Genomic DNA, 19,180 nt, shown 5'->3' with positions numbered 1-19,180 from the left:
TCATAACAAGATTTAATTCATAATAAAGAGTCAAATATTCAAATAAAACTTCAATTTTACATCTAGGATCAAATACACAAGCAACAAGATAAAGGGGTGATACATTTTTAAAATAAGATAACCATTTTTTTATTGAAAAAACACAATCTTGTAATATAAAATCATTTTCAAATTCTTAGAGTGCACTAACAATATTAATGCATATAAACAAAAATAAATGAGATGTGGGATAATAAACCCCACTAAATTTATAGGTAATATTATTAAAAAATTTTAAAATATCTAAAATTTTTGTACAAATATCTCAATTTTCTGAATATAAATTAATTTCTTCAATTTTGTTAGTAACAAAAATGCACAATAATTCTTTATACAAAAATGCACAATAATTATTTATACAAAAAAGATTTGTTTAATAATTCATATGTTGAATTTCAACGAGTTGGGACATCCATTGGAAAACGTTTTGGTCTTTTATTATTTTCCTTACAAAATTTAACTCAACTTTTCATCACTTGGGGATGTCCCCATAAATATGAAATAGTTTTTCTAATTGGAGAAATATAAGATTTAAGAACTTTTAAACCATCTTATACACATAAATTTAAAACATGGCAAGAACATCTTATATGAAAAAATTTTCCACTAATATTTGGTTCACAAATATTTTTAAGTTTAGTAATTGATTTAGTGTTAACAGAAGCATTATCAAATGAAATTGAAAAAAAAAATTTTTGTCAACTTATATTCATCTAAAATTGAAACAATTATTCTATAAATATTGTTTGCAGTATGTTTATCATCAAAAGCACGAAATGCAATAATTTTTTTTTAAATTTTCCAATCATCATTAATCTAATGACATGTAATGCCATATAATAATGCATTTGCCAATGATCACTCCAAATATCACAATAAATTGACCCACGAATTTTCATTTCAGAAAATAAAAGTTTTAACTATTTTTTTCCTTTTTTATATAAAGAAATAATATTTCATTTTACAATATTTCTTAGCACTCTTTTAGCAGAATGATTTAAAACTTTTTGACAATATTGATTAAAACCTACTTTTTCACCAAAACTAAAAGATAAATGTTCCATAGAAATCATTTTACTAATTCTTCTTTTTGTTGTTTTTCAGAATATTGAAGTAAAGAAATGTTAGAAGATGCGTACCCGAAAATTTGTGTTTGAGACCGATCAACTCCTATTTTTGTTAGATGTTTTGCCTCCAAATGTTTCCAAAATGATCCATAACCGCCCAATTGTTTGAATTTATAAGATTTTCGATAATAATTGCAAATTTCACCGAACATTTTGTTGCCTTTGAATTTCTTTGTGAAATGAATGGCGAATATGTCGAAACTTTGTCTTGCTCTTCGAAGAAGTTGTGTACCTTGCTATTGCTCTTCCTCTTCCTCTTATTGTAATTGCTCATCATTAAATTCAGATTCTTGAGTTGAAATTTTCAAATTTTCATTTGGATATCCCTCAAGATTATATTGGTCGGAGTGAAATCGAAAATGTCATTTGTAGGGATAGATGAATATTGTGTTTCTCCGATCTTTTCCTTGCCTTTAGCGAAACTTGAGTTTTCTCTACTTGCCATTATATGAAAATAATATGTAATTTGAAAAATTTAATAAAAAAATTAGAGACAATAATTAGAGATTGGAATTTGAATAAAGTAATTCACAATAATTTGGACAAATAATTGGAGATTTGACTTTGAAGAAATTATCTTGCAATAGTTTTGACAATAATTTGTGAATGGAAATTAGAAAAATTATAGAGTAGAGAAGAATAATATAGAGTAGAGAGAGTAAAGATAATTTTGTGTGAGGAGATTGTAAATGAAATGAGGTATTTATAATAAATCCAAAAATATTTACCAAACCGAATTGACTAAATTAAATAAATTAATCAAATTGGCCGAAACTTAAATCTTAGACATACAAATAAAACTCCAAATAACCACAACAAACAGCATAATCATGTCAAGCCTCCAAAACCAAGATAATTCACCTAATTGACTTGCAGCATCGGATGCTTTCACTTTGTACGTAACAACGATAAAAGCCTTGTCATGACTTCTGAAATCAAACCCATAGTGAAAACATCTCCAGCAAAATTAACTATATTGTTGCTGGGATTAGATTTATCTACAACCATTTATGTTTCTACTTACAGACCAAATTAGTGAAAATAGTACTATTTGGCATACTAACCTACTGTACAAATACATGACTAGTTATACATAATTTTTCTTTTATTCTCTGCAAATTTCTTTTTTCTTCTTTTAGTAGAAAACATTTCTTTTCAAATCACTATTTAGAAAAAAAAATTACATATCGTTGTTTTTAATTATACATTGTTTCAATTTCTTTTCGATAAATATTTTTTTAACTTGATAAAAATCTTTCATTTCTTTCTTATAAATTACTTTTATTTATTTTAATAATTTTAACTACATTCTTATTCTTAAAAAAGTACTTCTTAAATATATATTATAATAATATAACTCAAGTAAGGAAAATTTTAAAAAAATAATTAAATGAAATAAAGTAAAGTATGTGTAAAATAAAATACTAAAAGTGAATAAAGTGACACAATTGCTTTTGTAAAACCATATACATATATATTTCATTACTGAAAAATAATTACTGTTGAAATTTCGAAGAATTATTCATTTTACCCTTCTAAAATTAAAAATATTTTTAAACTTTTTTTATATTTATTTCTATTCAATTTTACATTTTTTCTATTATTCAAAAGTAAAAAAAAAAAATTAATTTTAAGAATTTGTTAAAAAAAAAATTCCTAATTTAGTTCCAGACTTGATTTTGGATCTATGTTTAACGATTTTAAAACTTTTGGGCCAAATTGTATCTTTGTCCGTTCTTAATTTGGTCCAAATTTCATTTGCATTACAAAAATCCACGACTATATATACACACCCTTCTTCTCAAACCTCTTTGATTCGCCATTTTCACATCCATCACTCTCTCAACTTCTTCTGAAGCGAAAGAGCCAAGCCCAAGCAGATTAGCTTGGTTCATTTCTATCTGTTTCCGATCTTTTATCTGCAATTTAAAGGTAAGCATCGATCTGTGTTATCTCTTTAATTTCAATTATTTTGCTTGTAGTTTGCGTAGATCGTGATTCTATACTGCGTCGAGTTAGATGCGAAATTGGTTGCCTTGATCGGTTTGTCTTTCGATTACATGTTGCCGATCTGGGTTTTTTGTGCTTTTTTGTTGTTGTTGAAGGTGAGATCTGGAGTTAGGTATAGCATGTGAGTTTGTAGGTATCAAATTTGTTGAGATCTGAAGCTGAAGTTTAAATTAATGATTGTTTGATTTTGTTGCCTGATCTGATTTTATCATATCTGGATCTGTGTTTAGATTATTTGATCTGTTTATCCAATTTGGTTTTGATTTTCCTTTCCGATTTGTAGAAATCGTCCTTTTTTTTGTCATTTGATCTAATATTTGAACTGTAAATGATAAGTGTAGATGACTAGTTGTATGAAAGAAGCTATTATACTGATCTGAATTTGAGATTTAGCTATACTGGATCTGAAATTATAAAAATTTTTACTGAAACAAGATTTTCTTTTGGTAATTGTGAGTTGATGTTGGCTTACTGCATTGTTATAATAACATTATTTTGGAACTTGCTTGTGGTTGTAGAGTAAGGAACCCTATTTTCATGCACATTTTTTATAATGCATTTGATTCTGAACCATTGGAGCTTTATGTGGATTTAAAATCCTATTTGTAAATTGACTGGTTTGGAACATGGATTGTGCGGGTTTGAAATGCATGAAAAGAGTTTGCAAACGTTCTTGTGTGTTAGCATTTTGATTTTATGTTTGTACTCATTTCTCTCCATGATTATGCAGGTTTTAAAAAATGGCTGATGCTGAGGATATCCAGCCCCTTGTATGTGATAATGGAACTGGGATGGTCAAGGTCAGTTAATTATATTCCTAGAAGTGAAATAGAGTATGTGCTTTTGTTGTGTCATTTTCTGAATAGCTAGGTTATTTGTGCAGGCTGGGTTTGCTGGTGATGATGCGCCCAGGGCAGTATTTCCCAGTATTGTTGGAAGACCTAGACACACCGGTGTCATGGTTGGGATGGGTCAGAAGGATGCCTATGTCGGTGATGAAGCACAATCTAAAAGAGGTATTCTGACCTTGAAATACCCAATTGAGCATGGTATCGTCAGCAACTGGGATGATATGGAAAAGATCTGGCATCACACTTTCTACAATGAGCTTCGTGTTGCCCCTGAGGAACACCCAGTGCTTCTCACCGAGGCTCCACTAAACCCTAAAGCCAACAGAGAAAAGATGACTCAAATCATGTTTGAGACCTTTAATGTGCCTGCAATGTATGTTGCCATCCAGGCCGTTCTATCTTTGTATGCCAGTGGTCGTACAACTGGTTCGTATCAGTTAACTCTAATGATGTGGACTCTAGATCCATTGTTCCATAAATGATTTTTTACTGAATTATCATTTACCTATGACAGGTATCGTGCTGGATTCTGGTGATGGTGTGAGCCACACTGTGCCAATCTATGAAGGATACGCTCTTCCACATGCTATCCTCCGTCTTGACCTTGCCGGTCGTGATCTCACTGATGCTTTGATGAAGATTCTCACTGAGAGAGGGTACATGTTCACCACCACTGCTGAACGGGAAATTGTCCGTGACATGAAAGAGAAACTTGCATATGTTGCACTTGACTATGAGCAGGAACTTGAGACTGCCAAGAGCAGCTCCTCAGTTGAAAAGAACTATGAGCTTCCTGATGGCCAAGTCATCACGATTGGAGCTGAGAGATTCCGATGCCCAGAGGTCCTTTTCCAGCCATCTCTCATCGGAATGGAAGCTGCAGGCATCCACGAGACTACTTATAACTCAATTATGAAGTGTGATGTGGATATAAGGAAGGATCTTTATGGTAACATTGTGCTCAGTGGTGGTTCCACTATGTTCCCTGGTATTGCTGACCGTATGAGCAAGGAGATCACCGCCCTTGCTCCAAGCAGCATGAAGATTAAGGTGGTTGCACCACCCGAAAGAAAATACAGCGTCTGGATTGGAGGATCTATCCTTGCATCCCTTAGCACTTTCCAGCAGGTGAATTTTCTTTTCTCCCACGCTTCTTAGTTCTACTTATATAGGTTGTGAATTAAGACTGACATGATCACTTTATCTTGTATCAGATGTGGATTTCCAAGGGTGAGTATGATGAGTCTGGTCCATCCATTGTCCACAGGAAGTGCTTCTAAGCTTTACAAGTGCTTTGCTGGCGAGTTATTTTTTGCATTTAGTTGGCTTTTTTCGTGTCAAGGTGTCATGTGAACTAAATTATGGTTGATGTGAAGAAGTGTTGAGATGGAATCATTGAAGGAGGGTATATCCTGATCTTGATGTATCAAAATAGCTTTCCATCTGTTGCTATTCATGTATGTTAATGCCAGAAGTGAGAGGTTTAATGGAATGGCGCCTCCGGATGTGATATTAGACACTTTGGTACTCAAGTCGTTACTTTCCTCGCTATCTCTTATGGTTCAACCATGTCTTCTTTAGTAGGATGTTTGTAGCTGGAGAGTGATTGTGATGTTTTTTTTTTTCCCTTTTCTTTTTTTTCATTTGGTTTCAATTTTCTTCAAAATTGAAGGGTTTTCCTCCCTTGAGAACATTAATGTTAATAGTTATTGTATGAGAAATTTTATCTAGTGTCAGTTTGCGGTCAAAAACTTATGGAACTTATTCTTAGTACTATGTTTGAAAGGATCTGCTTATTTTATGGATACTGAATTTTGGTTTTTTAGGTGATTTTGGAGATAACCTGCACTGGGTCATTCGGAAGTATAGTTAACTAGAGCTAGACATTAAATTTTGTGCCTTGTTCAGCATAACTTTTGTTCCTACAATTGTGGTTTATGCGTTTTAATTTGGGAAAATTATTATTTTATGGGATAATGCTGTATTTGGTATATAAATTTTATTTTATTTTTTTATTTGGCTGTTTGATCGGAAAAATACAATCGAGTGCTTGGACTTTTAAAATTTGCAATTGAGTGAGTTTTTGGCTGATTGACAATTGAAAAATTGAATGGGCGAAGTGAGTCGTACAATTGCTTTGCTGGCATCCAATTTGGCCCCACATTGTGCCACATCAGCCGATACACGGATCCAACATGGAAATGCTAATGAAAATTCATGATGTATCCTTTTATTTTTCGCCGCCCTTCCTTTGGATTCTAGTAATCAACAACAGCCAAAAACCTTTCGACCGTCTCTCTCCACTGTTTTCTACTCATTCCATAAATCCAAACTGTCGAATTCTATATATGTAAATTACAAAAATCTTTAAAAAATAGACAAAATTAAGACACAATTTTGTTTTTTCAATTTTAAAAAGTGCAACTGAAAAATTGTTGTTTAAAAAAACTGATTTTTTCTTCGCAAGTTCAGGAGATAAATTGTATAAAAAAATTGCTTTTTATACAAATTATGTATTACTTCCTAAATTAAACCTTATTCCATTTCTCAATAAAAACTCTCAAATTACAAGTTTCAAAATCTCTTTTTACCGTCAATTATCTGTTATCTGATTGGTTTTCCTACTTCTCGTAGAAAATGTAGAGAATATTCAAATCCTCTCTACCATAAAAGTTATTATCACAACGTTATTTCGAATCATGCGCCTAATAAATTCTAAGATACCTATGTTTTTCAAGGATAAAATAACATTTAATTTCAACTATCAAATTCAAATGGAAACATTTTAACAAAAATTTAGTTGATTTCTTTTGGAGGCGTAGTCTTGTAAACTTTAACATCGATGATGAATTATGGATGACTTGTAATTTGGTTTTGAACAAATTGACACGCTTAGCGTCTTCTATTGACGGTATTAATTTCTTTCTTCTCTGGTTTTATTGAATTAAAAAATTTATAGGTTTCTTGTTTATTAAGGTGGAGTAAAACCGTTAAAAGGACGTTTGATGAACCTTTTAATCAACGATGCCAACAGTTACGTTTTATATTTTTTTTTTTTATCAACCGTTAATTGATTTATAGTTATATTTTATTTAGATTATATTGACCCCAAAAAATAATTATTAATAATTTTTTAAAGAAATATTTTTAATGATCATTTTATTTATATTTATTTAAAAATAATAATTCTTATTAAATATTATTTTAAAATTTTAATTAGATTATTTATTTATATAATATAATAAAAAATAATATATTCACCTTAAAAAATTAAAAAAATTGTGTAATTATATATCATAATATATAAAAATAATTATGGCCTTAAATGGTAATTTACATTTTATCAGTAATCACTATTAAAATTTTACTAAATACTAATATTTATCAACTAACAAGCAACTATTCTAAGCTATCAATCGGTATGAACAACTAAACCAGATGAGTCATAAATAAAGCTAGCTCCGCTTAATCATCTTAGAATATGAAAATATCAAAATAATTATACAATGGAATAATGATATCATATCACCTAAATAAATAAAATAAAATAAGACATTTATTAAAGAAATTAAAAAATTTTAAAAAATTGAAAATAGTTAACTATCTCCAAACAAGTTCTAATCCTCATTTCTCAATTATAAGCTCCCATTAAATTTGTCATAATTGTTTTAGTTTTTTTATCTTTCAAAATGGTATTTATTTTTATTAAATTATCATTTTCTTTCATGTTGTATCAGCATTCTATTATATAATATTTTCGAAAATATCATTAGACCACTAACTAACTACCATCAAATAGTCTAAATATCATATTAGCCTTTGATCTCTTGGACTTTTTATATTATATATATATATATATATATTTTTTTTTTTTTTGAGATAAGACTTTTTATATTATATTAATTCAATGCTAATTAATGACATTAGATCATTCTAAAGGGATGGAAGGAAGGCATGATCTGGGTCTAGTTGGCTCAATCAAATTAAATTGAGACAGCATAATAAATAGTACAACTTGTGTATAAGAATATATTACGTATAAAAACATGTTAACTGAATTAATTTATAAATATTTATATATATATGCTTTTGACAATTTTAAAATAATTTAAGAATATATTTACAAATACCACTCCCTATCACCATCCAATTAATTTATACTTGTTAATGATTTCCAGATGATAAACATCCTCAATTTTATACTGATATTTGAGAGACATTACAACGTGTTATTTATTTATTTATTTTGTTGTTTGGACCACTTTTTTTTTTTTTTTTTTAAATTATTAGTGCAGAACAATTGACATACAAAGAGATAGTCCAATTTAGAATTCAATTTATGACCACTTGTTCTGTAGTAGGTCCTGGTAGAGTTTCTATCATCCTTCTTTTATTGTAGATTGTTTTATCTATTGATTCTCAATAATAAAATCATCTATATTAAAAAATTAATTTAAAGTAAAATTATAGTCCATCAATTTTTTTTGTTTGAAAATAAAATAAATTACAAAGAAAAAAAGATTTAGTCAATAGAAGTTTTAATACTTTTTTTTATTAAATAAAGATAATTAAATAAGGATAAATAATAAATTCCTTGAGATTTAATTGAAATTATTTTGTCATCCTTTGGAGAAATTACATAAAGTCTCTAAGGGTTAGTCCTGTTAAACTATTTAGTCTTTCAATTTTCAAAAAATTCTAATTTTGCTGTTAAATAATGGACTAAATAGTAATTTATTAGTAAGTGAAAGGGGCTAAATGACAATAATATATATGTGAAAGATTAAATATTCAAATATCACAAGGTGTTTAATATTGGATAGGTACTCCCTCTGTTCCAAACTATAAATCATTTTAGAGTGATATTTTTGTCCAAATTTCAGAGACTACGCCTATATTTGCTGCTTCTTTAACAATTTCAGAGTCTACTTCAATCACAATAGGCAAATTCCCACTTCTAACTAATGATGTTGGACACGCTAAAATCACTTCTTGAATAATGCAATCTGAAATTAATATATACATTTTCTTTCTCATCTATTTGTGGTCTTACATAAAAACATGAGTAGGAGTTAAGTTTACGTTGGAGGTATACTAGGAAAACAAAACCTTGTACAAATTCAACTTGCAAAGTGTAATGATGTGAGAGATGAGTGCTGATGTGAGATAAATGATAATTTGTAAAATTACTTTTAATTTGCTGTGGAATATATAAGTTCACCCCCGAACTTTATAACTTTAATATTGTGACACTCTCAATTTTTATTTTGACCAATTAACCACTTCAACTTATAAAACTACACCTATTAAATATTTCAATTTTTAAATTTATTTTATTGAACACTTCAACTTGCAAAATTAGACCAATTAAACACTTGTTTAATGTTGAAATTTAAGAAAATTATTGTTCCAAAAGTAATGGTAACTATATAACAAGTTGGTATTTTAGATATAAAAACCAAAATTTCTAAAAATTATTGATATTGACGCCGAAATATTTGTAATATAATCAAAATTTACAAGTTCAAGTGCATAATAAATCATTCGCTAAGATCAGTAATATCTCCAAACAAAAGATTTCAATTTTTTATAATTGCATTTCTTATTTCTATAAGAATATTATCATGTACTCAACTTATATTCATTATTAATGAATTATTGAGTTTTTTTAAAAAAAGATAAGCCTTTCTCAAAATTCATGGTACCACAAGATTAAAATTGTAAAGTTTAAATGTGAATTTATGTATTTAGCCTTTGATTTTATTATAATTTAGGGGAATTAATATTTTCTTAATCCTCGTGCATAAACTTTAAACGACTATATTTAAGACCGAGTGAATGTATATTTTGTATCATCTTTTCTTAATTTTGAATTTTGATTTAATTAATTATTACTATTATGGAAATATTAGTTATTTCTTATGAATTTGTTATTTATAAAATTATCTTATGAATCATTTTACAATCTATTCCATCTATTTCAAGATATAAGTCATTTTAGAGTGATTGCTTTATTTCAAAATATAAGACGTTTGAAGAGTAATAAATTATATATTTTTTTTCAATTTTATTCTTATTTATATTAAATATAATAACTATCTATACAAATTATTTTTAATTTTATAATAATTTAAGTGGTCTATATTTACCATTGATTTTATAATTGAAAAGACTTTACAGTCGTTTGATGTAAAGAAAGGAATATTGGATTTTCGCAAGCTGGTAAAGAAAGGAAGAAAGAGAAAGAATCATGGACTTAGGTAGGGACATCTATTACCAAGATAAACAATAATTAAAAAAAGATGTCCCTAACTGACTTGCTAATATTTTTTGGAGATGTCCACATTATTTAAATTTCAATATCTATATCTATTAACAACTTACTGGATATTTAAATAATGTGCATTCTCTCCATTTCTTTTTAATTATTGTTTTTCTTGAATAAAAAAATATATTCCTTAGCAAGTTAGTTAGTGACATCTCATCCGCCAAATAATAGAGGATTAAGTAATAATGGGAACCTTAATTATCAAGAGATTTTAAATTAATGTCGTGTTGGTTTCACCTTTGACTCTTGTTTAAGAAACACAACAACAACAAAAAAAAATCTATAAGGAGTACGAAATCGTTGAAACGAGCTCAAAACTAACTTATCTCACATGTTGTTCTGAAAGTTAATTCCTGGTTAGGTAATTATACAATTAGTTTATCGTTAAGTTTTTATGGTTAAGTTATCATGTTCTTCCTTTTTATCCCGTTGGATCTTTCATTGGATTTTTCATGATCATAATATTACCGCTGTTTAGCCAAACAAATATTAAATTACCAACGAATATTAATCTGAGTGATTCGGTATTCTTCTCCTTAAATGAAGTCAAGGATTCAATCCTCATGAATTGAGCAAATACTCATTGAGAGCATTTTATCTCTTATTGGATCGACCCGATGGGAGTAAGATAACTTGATAAATAGATATATATTACCTCATTAACTTATCGAATAAGTTCCAATCAACTTGTATTTATATTATATTTAAACTAATAAAATAATTTATAAAAAATAATTATATCCCTAATAAGCATGTTATGTTTTAAAAGTAATTACTGTCAAAATTTTATCAAACATTAGTATTTATCGCCTAATCATTATCACTAATCCGTCACAGTATCCGCTGCGAATAATTAGTATGAATAGTTAGACCACGTGGGTCCTAAACTGTACTAGGAAGGGCTTTGAGGGGACAGTCGTGAAGAGCGAGATACAAAGTGGATACTTGGAGAGCTTTGAAAGGAGCAATGCCCTTCTTTTCCTTTTTCTTTTTTTTTTTTTTTTTTTCTAATAATAATAATATATGGAATTATAATAACAAGGGAAATTTTTGAAAGACATAATTGCTGCAAATAAAACATCATTAACATTCTTAACAAATAAAATATCTAATGGAATCCAAATTCTGTTGCTTCACTTAACCAATGGAGTTATAATAACATATCAATAGCGCAAAGTTACGGCAAAAATCAACATTTTTTACATGAAAACAGAAAACGGATATGTTGGTTGATAAAAAAGTCTGCAAATATCCTAAACTCATTGGCTTCCAAATTCTGTTGCTTTACTTAACCTAGCTAGGTAATAATCCTATAGATACTGCAAGATTACAGGAAAAGACACATGAATTACTTTAAAAATAGGTTAGTTACTAGAAAAGGCGTCGTTTGTCTATAAAGGAATACTTTGTTAATTTTTTAAAATAGATTAGTTACTTTAAGAATAGATTAGTTTTTTTTTTTTTTTTTTTTTTGAAAATATTAAGAATAGATTAGTTAGTTTAAAAAAATATCAAGGGATCTTAAAATTAATTTTTCCCTTCTGTTAGGATATTATGTCGTTGTACAGTGTATACAATTGTTTGATTCAATATAAACAGTTTTGACCTCAAATATTTTAGTTTTAAAATAATAAAAATTTTACAAACTAAAATAGATTATGTCTTTCTTTTTTTTGGTGTCAAAACTTTGAAAAGGAAAGAGATAAGTATTAAATTATTTAATTGTTAATATTTTGTTAAAATAATTTTAATTAACTTTCTTTATGGGTCTATATATATATATATATGCCTTTGTTATTTTTATTTTTATATATATCTTGGTTGTATTTAAGTAACAAGATGGTATTCATTGTCAGTTTTTGTGCATTCTACTTAATTTGTCTTCTCAATATAATCAAAAATATATTCATGCTAAATCTAGAAATTCTTTAAAAAAAAAAAATCCCTTACAGTGTGTTCTATAAAAAATTTCTAATAAAAAAAAGGTAAGAAATAAAATTATTTATAAATTAAGTTAAATTTAAACATGAAGTTAAAGTTACTCTACTTATAATTTGGAGGTCGCAGGTTTGAGATAGAAATAATTTATCTATAAAAATACGAAAAATGTACATACATCGGCCTTTTGCCGGATGGAATAGTTCCTATATTGAGTCACTTTTTTGAACCAATAAAAAGTCAAAATATATATTATAACAGGAAATAAATATTATACATCATTTTAATAATTTTGAAGACATATATGAATGTGTACAGTGTTAATTGAGGAAAATTACATCCATGAAAACAATTTGTGTGGATTCACAAAAAAACAATTGAATGCACATGACAAGGCAAAGCCACTGTCAATCTTTTAAGGCATGAAAAGACCATATATATAACTACTGGCTGCAGTTTATAGCAAAATAAATGGTGGGTCTTTGAGTGGTACAACTCCATGAAAGCTCCAATTATCGAACTACCGCAATAACATTATTATGTGCTTCTCTAAAAAAAAATTATCCTTTTTTTTTTTTTCTTTTATACTTTCACAAAGTTTCTTTATCCATTTTAACGGTCCACGGTAAATTTGACTAGTTTTTATTCGTCTTAAACTATGGTGATTAATCTTATAAGTACTATTTGCTGCTGAATTATTCCGTTTTAATTAAATGATTAATTTATGTTTCAATATTATAGGAAAAGTTCATATTAATTTATGATTAAATGATTAATTAACTTTTTAAAACTGCAGCATTTGATCGGTTTAGGATATTTAGGAGAATTATAAGCAATTAAACATTCGCTAAATACATAAATTCACCTCTAAATTTTATAATTTTAACTTTGTGACATTTTAAACTTTGTGAATGTTTTATCATGTACTTGAATTTGTAAATTTTAATGATATAACACACATCTCGACACTAATATTAATAATTTTTAGAATTTTCAGCATTTATCTATAAAATATTAATTTTATATGTAGTTAGCATGACTTTTAAAATAATAATTTCCATAAATTTTACTTATCGAGTGCTTAATTGATCTAATTTTGTAAGTTGAAGTGTTCAATAAAATAATTTTGAAAATTAAGTATTTAATAAATGTATTTTTATAAGTTGAAATATTTGATGAGTCAAAATAAAAGTTAAAGGTATCACAAAGTTAATGTTAAAAAGTTCAGAAGTGAAATTTATGTATTCTATCATTAAACATTATATATAATACTCCATCTATTCCAAAGCGTCCATGTTTCCCCTTTTAGATGTCCCAATAAAATATTTGTTCAATTGACTTAATATTTACTTTTCCTTTTATGCCTCTCATTATAAATAATTTTAAGTTCTAGGAATAATCATTTTTTAAAGTAGAATAAATTTAAAAAAGTAGAGATATTTTGTATAATGTGGCATCATAATTATTTTGTATTTTAAATTTCGTGTAAAAGTCAACAGGATAAAAATTTGGAACAGATAGAAGCCATGTTCTATAGCTATTCTAATAGCTGTTTTAATAGCTGTCAGCGGTTTAGAAAATCAGTGTTCGAACTATTTGATTTGATTAGTTGTTTTATATAAAAAGATAAAAAAAAAAAAAAGTGAGAAACAAGATAAAGATAAGTGATGATTATATATATCATAAAAAAATTTATAAAAAGCTAAATGTTAATAAAGATAATGTTTCATAAAACATTCTCTCCAACTCTAAACGCTCTCAAACTCTGTGCTGGGATAGATATTGTACTAGTATAGTATTTTAACTCAATTAAACCACTAAACACTCATATTAACACCACAATTAATTAAGATAATATTTTAACGTAATCAAAACACTAAACACTGCACTGCTGCTAAACAGGCCAAAATATATAAGATGTCTTATCCACTTTTTTGAAATGTATTTTTTTCGGAACCTAAGTATTTGTGTGTCAATTTATTATAAAAAAAATATAAACCAACATTTTTTATATGGCAATTAATTATTGGTTTGGTGCATAAGCCTTTTATCATATATCCTTCCAAGAAAACTCAAGAGAATTAGAATGCAAAGTGGCTAATAACAACTATTATCAAAATCAAATAAACTGAACGGTACAGAAAATGACCTTTAATGGGCAAATAAACTATATGCCTAAGATATCGATTAAGGAATTAGGCTTCGTTTGTTTCCGTAAAATAATTTATAAGAAAATATTTCCCATAATTTTTCGTTGTTTGGGAGCGCTTAGAAAAATAAGTCAACAGAAAATATTTTCCTAATCAAAGGAAAATTAAGTCATTTTTTAAAGAAAACAACTTCCCATTTCGAAAACGTAAAACATTTTCCGGATATCAGCAAATCTTATAAATTCATATTTTTTAATTTATTAATTATCATAGTCACTACCACCAGTCACCATTGGCCAACGACGACTTTCATAATTTATATATTCTTTTTCATTCTTTTTCGTATTTAACAATAAATTTTCAAATTATAAAATTTATATTATTATTAATATTTTTTATGGTCTTGAGATGAAGACTTTAATATTTTTACTAATTTCAATATTACAATCAAATAACGGAAAATGAATTATTTGAAAAATATTTTCAATATTTTCATGATATTTTTAGGCAAATTATTTTTTTAAAAATTATTTTATGAAATCAAAGGGAGCCCTAATAATAGATTATTATAATAACCACGCTTTGTCACGTCATCGCCTCACAATGATAAACATATGTAAAATATTTCTTACGTGTGAATGGCGGCTTCACTTTACCCTTCCAAGTATGACTCAAGAAGAAATAGGTTCCTCGTTTCAAAGTCAGACCAAAACGCAAAGCTTTAATTAGACCAAAACAACAGAAAAATCAAACATTGAAAATTTCTCTATGATTTCCGTCATCAAATAACTTTTGTCTCAACTCCATGAAAATTTTTTAGATACAGATTAGTTCTTCCTCTTCCTACCGAAAGTTCTTTTTTCTTTCTTTCTTTCTTTCTTTCATCAGTATCAGAATGAGAAACGTTTCTCGTAAAATGTTAGATTGTAGGCTACTTGGCGGCCATGCCAAGACAATTTTCCTCTCTAGTATTACTATTGCTGCTATTATCTTTATTTTCTCTGCCGATTGTTTGGTTTCTATGGTTCATATATCATCTTCTTTAATTGAAGTTAAAGAGTTTGATTCAGAAGTGTCTCAGATTCATAAAACTGAAAGAATAATGAAGTCAACTATTAGAGAACACATACAGTTGCATTCTACGCATGAATTGATAATTGAAGAAGTCGTTTATACAGAAAACCAGAATTCTTTAGTTCCTCCTTTCAATGTTACAGAAGCAGAAAGAATCCAATGGTTTCGAGAAAAGCTGCCGGAAATCAAGATTTTCAAGTCAAACAATTCGAGTCAGGAATATCACAATCGAGTTCTTGAATTTTTCGACAAGAAATGTGAGGTTAAATTTTTCATGACATGGATTTCACCTGTTCAATCTTTTACAAGAAGAGAGTTCATAGCAATTGAAAGTCTGTTCAAAGCTCACCCTTGTGGATGTTTAATGATTCTATCAGAGTCTTTAGATTCTAAAAAAGGGTATGGAATCCTGAAACCATTGATTGATCGTAGGTTTAAAGTTACTGCAGTTAAACCTGACTTGGCTTTTCTGGTCAAGAACACACCAGCAGAAACTTGGTTCCAAGAAATGAAGAACGGATACAAAGATCCTGGAGAAATTCCATTAGCACAGAATCTTTCTAATCTTCTTAGACTCCTTGTTTTATACAAATATGGAGGTATTTATTTGGACACGGATTTCATTGTACTAAAAAGTTTCATCGGATTGCGCAATTCAATTGGAGCACAAAGTATTGATGCAGTATCTAGAAACTGGACAAGATTGAATAATGCAGTTCTGGTATTTGACAGGGAACATCCAGTTTTATTCAAGTTTATAGAGGAATTTGCTGCAACTTTTGATGGAAATAAATGGGGTCATAATGGACCTTACTTAGTCTCCAGAGTAGCTCAGAAATTATCAGGAAGACCTGGATTTAACTTCACTGTATTGCCACCAATGGCGTTCTATCCAGTTAATTGGAATAAGATAGGAGGATTTTTCAAGAAACCAGGAAATAAGGCAGATTCCAGATGGGTAAAAGCGAAACTGCTTCAACTCAGTGGAGATACTTATGGTGTACATTTATGGAACAAGCAGAGCAGCAGAATTAGAATAGAAGAAGGAAGCGTTATGGCCAGGTTAATCTCTGATCAATGTGTGATTTGTGAATACTCATAGCAGCTCGTGAAGTAGATTCTGTTCTGTTTTCTTGAAATTCACTTTTATCTTTTCTTTTGTTTACAACCTTTATCCTTTTTTTTTTCTTCTGTTTTGTCAATCTCTTGGTTTCTTTGTTTGATCCTAATGTAAATATAGCAATTTGATAACAAATTCATACAAGGAATAAATAAAAATTTGAAAACATGTTGTTTCAGTTTTCTTTTTTAGTTTTTCTTTTCCCTTTTTAACATTTCTATTTATGTGTAATTGTGTAAGTTTGTTCAATATCTGATTAAAAAGTTGCACGCATACATTCAAATATCAAAACTTTTTATCACAGATCATAATCCTAAGCCGTTTCATTCTAAATCTTCCCCACCTCCAAAAACAAAATCCTGGCAATCTTCTAAATGCTTTTTTTCTAGTCAACTTCCTTCTTCCTCTTATTGATTTTTTATCCTTGAAACCGAATTCTCCACCCACAAAGCTACCATCAGAGGCAAAATTACTAGGTCTGTCATTTCCAGCAACTTTGGAAGTCCCAATCTGTTTGATATCCGCCCATGGATCATCAATTTCATCATCAGTTTCACTGCCCCATAGAGGTATAGTCTGTATAACAGGAGAACCGCTATAGCACTGAAAATGAGATGCCAAAGAAGTATGTTCCATGTCAAATAATCTCCTAAGAGATGTGTTTCCAGTTTTCATCAAGTGCAGCAAATTGCCACTTCTACTTGATGAAGAGAACGAGGAAGAGGAAGCAACGGGTGAGGAGGAAGAAGACCGATATAATGATTTTTGATACTGTATGATCTGTCTAATCCTTTTCTTCTCAGCTTCTGTGTTAATGAAGCAATTTCTGTCATCATCATCATCATCATCCTTGACTTCTCTTATCTCCGGTGTCATTGAATTCTAGATATACTTTCGCACAAGATCATACAGATTGACAGATAAAAATACAGTTCTTTTTCAGGATAGGAAACCCAGAACTGGGGAAAAGCCGGCTGTACCTAAAAATTCTCTACTGCATCTGTTTCAGAGGAAGGTTGGTAAAAAAGGACAAGATTGAAAAATACTGGCCTGCTGAAAGGTGTTTAATGATATTTTATTCGCGGTGTATATCCTATAAGAAGCCAAATCAAGAAAATAGTTTATCCAACAGTGAATCAAATGCATATACGAATCAAGAAAGAAAAGTGATTCCCTTCTAACAAATAAATGCAAGCACCTCTAACTGAATGGTGCTTCGAAAAATTCTTGCTCCAAGATGGATGAAGACAGAACTCAACATGTCCCACTATTAAATAATGCACTTATTTAGAAGCATAAAATGCACATTTGATAGGCATCTTGAATTAACAAGTCAAAATTCACTTCAAACAATTATCTAAATCTAATCCAAACTTGAAAAATGCATTTATTTAGGTATTTGTAATTAAATCTCTTTTATAAGGTTACTCAAAATAATTTTAAATTGGTCTAATTTAAACTCTTGATTTCTCAAAAATCGCATGAGTTTTTTCCGTGTGTTATAAATGACCTATGAATAGAAAGAACTCTGGAGCAAAATTAGAGGTAGCTAACCAATGTCTATGAGAGACGTAATTGACTGCATTGATCTCGGTAACTATACCACTTACAAAATTCAATGAACCTAAAAGCGAATGGATCAATATCCTACGGAACGGCGTTCTTGTCAAGGTTGTATGTCTTTTTTTCAACCTACTCAAGTCCGAACCATTTGGACCTCCAAGAGGTTCTAATCAAGGAGCATCGTAGATCTACCCTGCTGCATGGTGGCACTACCCTTGACCAATCGTCACTCGATAGCCTGGTCCTTGATTAACTTGATTGACTTGATTGATCTAATCAAACGTTTGTTTTTTCTAAGTAAATGTACTGTTTACAGCTCAATCCATAAGTTCACATAATCATTATAATTTTTTTTTGAATTTAGTTTAGTGAATAAGTTTATAAAAAAAGAAAGTTACAAAAAAACTGGCACTCTTCTCTTTCAAGAGGATTCCCAGCATGTCAAGCCATTGTAAGGTTCTCTTAATTTCTCAGAACCACTGCTGATATATTCTAGGCCTTTAGTCCTTGCCGCAAATTGTTCCAAGCAACTTACTAAAGCAATCTTGTATCAGATTTTTTGCAGTCTAAAACTTAGTATAAAATGTGGCTTTTCTGGAGTAATTGACAAAGAAGGTATTCACTATTCACTGTGTAGTTTTGATGCCAATTCACAGTGAACAACTTCAGATAGGTGCAATAGTTTTAATTTTTTGGGTATATGGGAAAGCCATTTCAGGAACTTTAGGGCTTTGAATTCCTAACTCCCTTCCTTATGATTATATTGTTCTTTGAAGTTTAATGACTGTGTGAGGCATGCTATAAGGTGTTGTTATTTAGAATTACTGCATTAACTCTTTCTTTCTTTTTCCGATACGCAGGAACAGACTATCATATCATATTAATTCTTGAACGTTATCATTCAGAACTCCTGATTTCAGTAGGTTATTTGTCTAATCCTTTTAGCTTTGTTTAATTAACTTCTTTTCCCTTACTGCATT

The 19,180-nt window shown here is 29.1% G+C and overlaps 3 protein-coding genes across 3 annotated transcripts; 2 read left to right on the top strand and 1 right to left on the bottom strand.

Moving 5' to 3' along the window:
* Positions 1-2,961: 2,961 nt before the first annotated feature.
* Positions 2,962-5,778, top strand: LOC105646615 (actin-7). Its single transcript, XM_012232498.4, has 5 exons — positions 2,962-3,098; positions 3,907-3,976; positions 4,060-4,453; positions 4,542-5,155; positions 5,242-5,778. The coding sequence occupies exons 2-5, from the start codon at positions 3,917-3,919 to the stop codon at positions 5,305-5,307; spliced, it is 1,134 nt and encodes a 377-aa protein (XP_012087888.1). The 5' UTR covers positions 2,962-3,098; positions 3,907-3,916; the 3' UTR covers positions 5,308-5,778.
* A 9,317-nt stretch (positions 5,779-15,095) lies between these two features.
* Positions 15,096-16,685, top strand: LOC105646616 (uncharacterized). Its single transcript, XM_012232499.4, has one exon. The coding sequence runs from the start codon at positions 15,339-15,341 to the stop codon at positions 16,617-16,619; it is 1,281 nt and encodes a 426-aa protein (XP_012087889.1). The 5' UTR covers positions 15,096-15,338; the 3' UTR covers positions 16,620-16,685.
* Positions 16,686-16,922: 237 nt separating this feature from the next.
* LOC149498492 (uncharacterized) lies at positions 16,923-17,851 on the bottom strand. Its single transcript, XM_089717494.1, has one exon. It carries the CDS (start codon positions 17,511-17,513, stop codon positions 16,923-16,925), a length of 591 nt encoding a protein of 196 aa, XP_089573620.1. The 5' UTR covers positions 17,514-17,851.
* Positions 17,852-19,180: the final 1,329 nt, after the last annotated feature.

This window comes from Jatropha curcas, chromosome 2, assembly GCF_041381405.1.
Source record: "Jatropha curcas cultivar XTBG-Jc1 chromosome 2, XTBG_Jcur_1.0, whole genome shotgun sequence".
Lineage (NCBI taxonomy): Eukaryota > Viridiplantae > Streptophyta > Magnoliopsida > Malpighiales > Euphorbiaceae > Jatropha > Jatropha curcas.
Note: the sequence above shows the minus strand (reverse complement) of the source record. Positions and strands in the feature narration are given on the sequence as shown.